Source organism: Coloeus monedula, assembly GCF_965178545.1.
Source record: "Coloeus monedula genome assembly, chromosome: 6".
NCBI lineage: Eukaryota > Metazoa > Chordata > Aves > Passeriformes > Corvidae > Coloeus > Coloeus monedula.
In genome coordinates, this window is record NC_138786.1 from 4,983,167 (window position 1) to 4,991,926 (window position 8,760).

Consider the following 8,760-nt stretch of genomic DNA (forward strand, 5'->3'; position numbering starts at 1 on the left):
GTTTGTGTTTATGTTGGTTTTTTAAATATTTGACGGTGTTTACATATTAATAAATCAGAGCAGATAATTATAGATGAGGTATTCTTCATTTTATTTTAATATTAAACTTTAACAGTCCTAGTAAATCCAAATCAAAATTCTAAATTAAACTTGGACCCTTTTATGTGCTTGGACTATACCTATCAAAATAATCTTGATTCAGGGTACTCAAATGTCTTTAAAAAAATCACATTAGAACACTTCCTGACTTAAAACTTCAACTTTGCCAGTTCCAGAATGGGAGGCCTAGAAAGGATTTTATTTTAAAGTATTGCCAGTACCACCCGATGTAAAAAACATGCAGGTGGGACTTACTGCTTTTGACTGCATTGGTGTGGGTGTGAATAAAAGAGGAAGAAATGAAAGCAAACAAAAAAATGCAGTAAGCTGATTGGCCTGGAAGAAGGGGTTGGAGGTAAGTGTTGCTGATCTGATAAATAGTATCTTCATAGTAGTGTATTAAGTCCTGTAGCAATGTAGGAGTTGGAAAATTTGTTAGGAACCTATGGCTCAATTTATAAAGCTAAAGTTGAGCAGCAGAATCTTGCTCAAAGGCATACAGCCCTTGTGGCAGTGATGGGGGCACAACAGACTTAGGTGATTTTCCGTGACGTAGTGATTTTAACTATTTTGCTGTGTAAGTTGGCTGAATGTGAATGTTGAGGAGGCTGAAGTCCTAAAAAGTTTAAGTGATAGGAGCTGCAACAAAGCCTTTTCTCAGTCCTCGTAGACCAAACCCCATGGGAGCTGTCTGAATAAACTGTGCTTAATCTCAAAATGGATAAATTATGTAAAATTATTTATAAAAACCATTATTATTGTATAACATCAAATGTGACTCACCACACTGGAAGCCATTCAGAATTAGTTTGGAAATGTAACTGTAACATCTGCTATTGCTCATTATAGGAAGTGCATTCTGTCACCTTGCTATTAATACATTACCTGGAGATCTTTTTCCAAGCAGGATTATTTACATCACTGATTGAGCATAGGGTTTGTTCGTATCGCTGTTATAGGGATAATTGCTCCTTCCTTTGCAGTACCACCTTTTTTTCCAACAGGAATTTAGAGAAGGAAAATCTGTGGCAGCTAGTTCAAGGATTGTTGGTGGGCATGAGTGAAATGAGAAGGCAATATATGTGTGGGAAGGTACAGCAAGTTCCTTGTAACTGAAGACTCAACCCTGAATTCATTACACATGTTCACTTTTGATCTGGAAGACGAGCTATTAGCCACATCACAGTGTTATGGAAGCATCTCCTAGAGAGGCTGACAAGGGTTTGGTTCTTTTTGGGTTTACGCTTTTCCCTGCCTCATTGGCTACTGCCCCGCAGTACCTGACAGGGATGGAGGTACAGTGATGCTTCTTTGCTATGTCTCCCACTTTCTTAGCCTGTGGCATGTTGTGTAAAGGTGGAACAGACAGGTGGGATCACACAAATGTTTATGGGGCTGGACAGGCTTTCCCAGACTGGAAAAACTGCTGGCACTGCTTGTGCCTGATGAGCTGTGTCTCAAGAATTTAGTGTTGTCACTGTGCCTAATCCACATGCTGAAGTCATCTGTGTTCCTCATCACAGGGCCCACTGTGATGCTGTCCATCCTTGTGGAGACACAGCTTCTGTGTCTTCCCAAATTTCAGGGCATTTGCTACAAACACACTCTCTCTAGCATAATCTGTGTATTTTAACCATATGCAGTGGCAAATGGATTCACTTGGTTACTGCAACAAAGATGATGCTATCACAGTCATGGAAAGTCAGCTTTTCAGTCCAGTTTACCAGCACTGGGCTTCAGTCTGTCAGTTTTTGAGGTGATCGGCAAGACTATACAAGATGAAGTAAAAAGACAGAGTTGTACTGATGTAAACAAAGTATCAACTGTCTACATAATCTACATGAACAGGTTTATTTTAACAGCCTCTGAGGTGAAGTAAACGTCTATGATTGGGGGAAATAAGGACAAAACTGTTGTGTCTCACATTAACTTAGTGATGCACTAAGCAGTAAGACAGGGAAGACATCTCTAAGAAGAGAGCAACTCTAATCTACATGGCTGTCAGCCTTACTGTTTAATGATACATGTCAGGTAGCTATCAGTTGTACACTACTAATCTGCAGTAGTTCCTGCTTTCACTGTCAACTGAAATGCAGCTTAAAGCAAGAAGAAGTGTTTTTATTTACCCAAATAATTCCCAGTCTGTTGAGCCTGGCCGTTTGGACAACTGGATGTGTATGGGATAGGAACTTCTTTTAAAACAGCTTTGTAGGTGATTCGCAATCTAGAACAACATGCTCCCACATCCTCTGATGTGACTTCTCAGCTGTAGGAATAAACCCAACATTCAAAACAAGGTCTCTTAAGAAGCACAGACAGCTCTGGCTTTTACACAAAGGATGGAGAGAAAGATGAGCAGGAACTGTGATTGGTTTCGCTAGGTTCTTTCAATGGCTTTAAACGAAAGTGTCCATGGCACTAATGCAAGCAGAGGCTTGGATGACAAGAGACATAGTTATTTGTTCCCCTTGCAGTTTTGGGGGAACAGTATGAAAGAGAATGAAAAAAAAAATGTTTTAAGTTTGAAATATCACAAGTGACCAACTAAGTGTAAGTGCTGCTTAAGTGTCTTTGTAGGACACCTACTGTGAGGTTAGACTGAAATTCTCATTTCAAATTAATGTTTGAGATACTTCTTTATAACTCAATGCCTTTTCACTAGACTTAAAAAAAAATTTTTATGACCAGTTAATACACTGAAGAGAGCCATTTACCAGCAATCAAATGAAACTGAAGGCATTCTTCAGCCAAGGACAGAGCTGTTTTCAGCCTGAACACCATTATGTTAATATCAAAATTTCTCCCTTCTCAACTCAATTCTGAAGGCTAAGCCAGGAAACTGTGTCAGGACTGCACTCCCAGGACAACATTAGGCAGTACTGAGAGGTGAAAGACAAAATACATAGTTCAAGGGGGTGAAAAAAGCCTCTATAGTCTTGAGGCCAGGTCTATAGGTCAGAAATGGGGCAAGTGCAGTACTGAACCCATGCAGAATGCTCTCTGGGAAAAAGAAGATGTTTCTGCACTGTAAGTAGTCCACCTAAATAGATAACACAGAAATTTTTGGAAATAACCTGTCAAAGAGATGGCATGGTAACTATTCTCCTGTTTGTTTTTCAAAATCCTGAGAAGGGCAGCATTGCCCTCTTGTGGTAATAAATGAGAACAATAACAGGATTTTTAATTTCATGTTTAACTTTCAGTATTCATTATAAATACGTACAGACTCAAACCCACATGAGAAAATGAGAACAATTACTACACACATACTAAAACAGCATTCTTGATCTAAGTATACAGGATTTTATAAGGTCTCTATTTTTTTTTAACTAGTCACAAAATTATTTCATTTGTAAGGACCCACCATGAATCTACTTTTCTTTTTTTGAAAAAGGCACTACATTCCTAAGCAGTTCAAGAGTCATTAGGAAACAGAAAAGAAATGCTGTCATCCACATATTAAAACATATATATATACACACATACACACAACTTTCTTAGAGAACTTAGGACTTAGAGAAAAGTTTAATTGTACAGCTTGAAATAAGCATCAAAACCAACATGTGGGCACCTGAGCTTGCTCAGGCCAGTCATCATACACAGATAGACAGACATCAACTGACCAGACAGTATGCACATACTGACTTGACTACATGTAAGGAGGCCACTTCCAGCTGACAGGAACTCTTGACAGGGAAGCAATAAAACATGCATGGAAAATAAACAAAATTGGCAAAACCATAGTGTTCAGAATTCGTTCTGAAGTTTCTTAGTCAGTATTTCCACATCTGTTGTCCCACAATGGCAAAGTACTGCTGAGTCTTCAGATATAAACAGCAAAAGCCACATGATGAGTAAGCGCCACTTGGCTGCAGAAACTGGCAAGTTATTGGCAGTAAACATCAATCATCTTCTCTTCAGAAGTCATGTGTTACCCAACCTGCCACTAAAGAAGCAAACAACAAAACACACCACAGGTTCGTATGAAGATAAGGAAAAGAAAGGAAAAATTCTCAACTAAACAAACACCATTAGGCTGTCTAACTACAATAAATTCTCCATTCACCTTTCAATTCTCAATTCACCTTTTATCCCAGCAAGTGATGGACATGCAGTGTACCAGTGGCAACTTAACAAACTCCTGCCGCCTGAGTCATACATGGCAATGAGGGCAAAAGATAACGGCTTATGAAGCTTGAGTTTCAATGATCAGATACATCTATTGTTTTGGAGAGATTGTAATTCTTCGTTAAATCTCTGCCTGGCCTTCTGAGGTAAAGTTTACATTAGAATAGCAGTAGTAGTAAACTTGATCCGTATTTATGCCAACACCATATGTTTCTTTTGTAATGAGAGACACATACATAAACCCAAAACCATCACCCTACTAAGTTCAAATGTTTTCTATAAGCTCTGAAGGAAGGGAGACAATCTCAACTGGCACTGAAAAGGGACACTGAGTACAGGATAACACAGTGATGAGGTCCCCAGTGCTGAGAGACCTGTAAAACTGATGCATCATAGATGTAGAAACTGGGAAGAAGGGGGGGGGGGGGGGAAGCTCTCTGCCATCCCTGCTGTCTTTCTGTCCTAGTGATGAAGTCTCACTAAGAACACTGCATTAGATAATGACACATGCTTCCATTTCTATTCCATTTCCCTTCCTCCTGGATTTTCCTCAAGTTACTTAATCTTCTACATGACAAAACAGGATTTTCGCAGTGAATATACGGACAGTTTAATCATGTTGTTTCTTTTTAAACTTACTCTCAGTCCTCCTTCTCCACCGGGACGTGAAGCTGCAATTCTCTTTTCTATTTCTTCCTGTTTCTTTTTCTTTTGCTCCACAGCATAAGCATTCTTAATACCTCGAGAGGAAGCCTGAGAGAAAACACATTTGGGTAAGACCAAGTTAGTTATTTTGCTGTAGAGAAACCAAACTGCATGTCTTGGCAACACCATTTTATGAACTGTGGTTTGCATGAAAAGACTGAAGCACTTAGTAATGCTACTATTATATCAAGATAGCCCTTTCAGGATATTTCCTCATTCTGTGAGCTCTTGGTCCCACAGATAAGTGAGGGTGTTTTTGTTTCACTTATTGTTTTTTTGTTATTACATCCAGGTGAAGATATTTAATCCTCAGAGGCAGAACCAGAACCTCCCTTCCCAAAGTCCACAAATTTTTAGTCTGTGGTTTTTTCAGTGTCAGGGCCTACTCTTAACCCTCACAAACAGGGGAGGAAAAGGGTTGTGTTAGTAGTGCTAGCCCAGGCTGTGAAGAAATTCAACTTTTAAACTGTGACCTGTGAGAAATAACCTGCATGATAGTCTACCTTTCAAAATGTCACAGGATGTGTGGGTAGCAGGAGTACCAAATGAAAAACCTGTTGCGAACTGCCTGCTTCACATCCTTGTGGGAACTGTTTAATGACAATCTAGACTAGACGGCAGGAGTATCAGAATTATATACAATTAACACCATGAAAAAGAAACAGAAAAAAAAAAAACTTTTAAAAAAGTGATTCTTAGCTAAGTTTAGGATTACAATACCATAGCAGAAGTTATACAAAAGATGCTAAAATCTACCAAGGCAAAACAGCAATGTTCTCACCTGAATTTTAAGGTCCTGACAATAAGCTCAGTTCTCAGTGGGGTACTAAGACAAATCTTATCACCAAATACCAACCTACTTAGACCATACAATCTCTGCCTTTTAGGAAACTGGCCTTCCAAGTGAGTCAGGTACCCAAACTGTCTGTAGCACCCCAAAAGGAAGAACAGCTCACACGACGTCAGGATGGATAATGAGCAGCTAAGAAGCATGTGCAAGAAAACACTAAGCAGAGAAGGAAGGACATCTGATCTACTCTGTCGTCCCCTCACGTGTGCAAAACTAAAAATGGCTGCTTGCAAGACATTTCCATTACCCAACATTCAGAGGCTAAAATGACCTCTAAGATAGTCCTGAAAAATTCTGGTAGATGTTTTAGCCCTTTGTCTTCGATGAAAAAGAAAAGTAACAGAGCGTGATACTTCCATTTTTCTTTGGCAGCATAATGGATCCCACAAAACTTCAAGGACATCCACAACCCTAGTTGCTTCATTTCTCCTTCCTCTCAGGAAAGCTTTTTAGCTAGATATTTCCTACAGTTATGCTTAAAAACCCCTTTGTGACTGAAACCCATTTGTGATTGAAAATAACATGTGGATTGCTTTTAGTACATAGAATGATACAAAATCAAGAGTTTTAAGGAGTCTAAAGCATCACTCAGCTGCTGCTCCAGTTATTTACCAAACTTCCTTCAAACTGGGTCAACATGGTCCCCATGCATAATGGTCAATTCCTAATTCAGTATGTAATGTCACTAACATTCACACAAATAGCAATCCCTTCTCTGCACAGTTCAGCTGTGATCTTTAAGACATACCATTCAAAAATCTACAATAAGTAAAGAGTATATGCTATAAGTCTTTTTAGAGGTATGTAAGGAAAAAAACCAGGCTGGCTATTCTGCTAGAACATTTGTATCCTACCTCTTCTAAGTTTAGATATCAAAGCTGTTAAAGCTTGACAACATTAAAAAGACAGAAGACTAAGTTAATACTACATCTTTGATGGAATCTGAGCGGATAAACATGCTCAAACTGTTGCCTTGTTGATAAACAGAAGTTGCAAGTGCATACAACCTGCATTTTTAAGAAAAGCACAAGTGCAATACCACTTGAAATTGCCACTGCAACAATTGTTTGACCACTTTGGTTTGAATACTACTCAGTCTCTTGTTTTCAAGTCTTAGAACAAGGAAAAGATCATGTTGAACTTGCTCTTCCAGTTCTTAGGTTTTTTATAAACTACTGTAAAGTATCTCCCATCCAAACAAGCTCAGTTACCTTGCAATGGTCTTAGAGCACCTACCTAGCTGTGAAATTCTTAATATATATAAAAAAGGTATAAATGTAAGACGTTAGTAATACTAGGAAAGTACTTAATGACAATTCCCACAATCCAAACATGACACCCAGTGTTACCAGAGAAGCCACAGCCATTCTCCCCATAAACCAGTTATCTAAAAATAATTTCAGTAAATGGCATTTTATCAGACATTACCTCCATCTGCCTCTTTTCAGCAGCTTCTGCTAGTTGTCTTCTTTTTATTTCCTAGATATAATGTTAAAGACAGTGAAATTCTATTTCAATATAGTCTTTGCATTCTTTTTAAACTCTTAATTTTGAAGTACAACACAAATCTGTAATGTGAACTCCCACAAAATGTCAACTTCAGGTTAATTAGCATCATCTTCCCCTGCATTGCCAGGCTGTGAGAACAAAGTGTTTTTAGTGACTAATGTGCCAGAAGAGCAGCTGCTGACATATATACAGTTAAACCCCACCGAAAAAGTGCTATTTAGCTGTTCCATGCCTTCACTCAATCCAGACTGGGGTGAAATGGCACGCAGTGCATGAAACATCCCTTTGGAGTTTGGAAAGGGGAATGCTTGCTCTCCCAGGTGAAGCAGGCTCCTTTCCTTCTCCCCCATGAAATCCACAGATGAGGCATACAAAGCACAGAGATGGGCTCTTACTTAGGTAAAATGTCATCCAGTGGAGGGTAGTTAGAAGCCAGCATCTCTATGCACTGGAGAAAAAAAGGCCAGCTTTTCCTATTTCTTGTAAAAATGGGGGTCATATTGACTACAAATATGCACTAACATGTCTCTCGCGAAACCCTCCCTCTCCATACAACCACGTAAGTGCCCACGCGTGATCCGTGCGGCAGAGCAGCAGGAGGTTGTGGAGCGCCAGGCCCCAAGCTGCGGGGTGCCCTGGGTAGCCTCGGCCCAACAGTTCCACCGCACCCCAGGCCGGGGCTTCCTCTTCCCAGCACAGCCACTGTCTCCTGAGGCACTGGAACAACCCCGCTGTCTGGCCTCCATGTTAAAGAGAGAAAGTCACCACCCCCCTCCCCACACCCTCATCCCCGCGACGCTGGGCGTCACTGATAAACAACGGGGAGAAGGAGGGGGGAAGGCGGAGGGAAGGAAGTGCGACGGAAGTGGGACCGCCCCTGGGCCGGGGGTCGCCGCCACCGCTACGGTCCCACACTTACCGGCTCGGGCGTCTCCACCACGTCCTTGACGGCGCCCCCCATGCAGGGCAAGCACTGCCCCATGGCGGGCCCGACCGCCTGCAAGCCCCGTGGAGGAAGCGGCAGCGACCCCGCCCACGGCCCCGGCGGGGCGCCGCGCCAGCAATGCCCGCCCCGGCCTGGGGCCGTCGGGGGCGGGCGGGGCCGGGGCGGAGGCCGGAACGGGGTCGCGCGATTGCCGCCGGTAGTGAATTAAGTGGAAGGCGTTCTGTGACGGCAAAGGGAGAACAGTGTGATTGGTTTCCCAGCCGATGCCGGGTTCAGGGCCCGCTGGCGGCATGCTCCGCCGGCGGCCAACATTTCTGATCCCGTGTCCCGCCCGGCGCTGCCGGAGCGCGGCTGGTGAGGCCGGCGCACATCTAGCTCGGCTCAGGTGGTTGAAGGTGTCTCTTTCTGGCTCTTTTGCTATTTATTCAATTTTTTTCTTAAAAGAAAGAAATCTTCCAGTTATTTATAGTAGATTTCAGCATTACCCTATTCAACAACAGTTCCTGAATTTGAGTGTTGGGGC

At 41.7% G+C, this 8,760-nt stretch overlaps 1 protein-coding gene across 1 annotated transcript; it reads right to left on the reverse strand.

Annotated features, from left to right (window-relative positions):
* Window positions 1-3,271: 3,271 nt before the first annotated feature.
* Window positions 3,272-8,402, reverse strand: SVIP (small VCP interacting protein). The gene is made up of 4 exons (XM_082283609.1): window positions 8,211-8,402; window positions 7,211-7,261; window positions 4,867-4,980; window positions 3,272-4,045 (listed from the first exon to the last, which is right to left on the reverse strand). Exons 1-4 carry the CDS (start codon window positions 8,271-8,273, stop codon window positions 4,031-4,033), a joined length of 243 nt encoding a protein of 80 aa, XP_082139735.1. The 5' UTR covers window positions 8,274-8,402; the 3' UTR covers window positions 3,272-4,030.
* Between the last annotated feature and the right edge of the window lie 358 nt (window positions 8,403-8,760).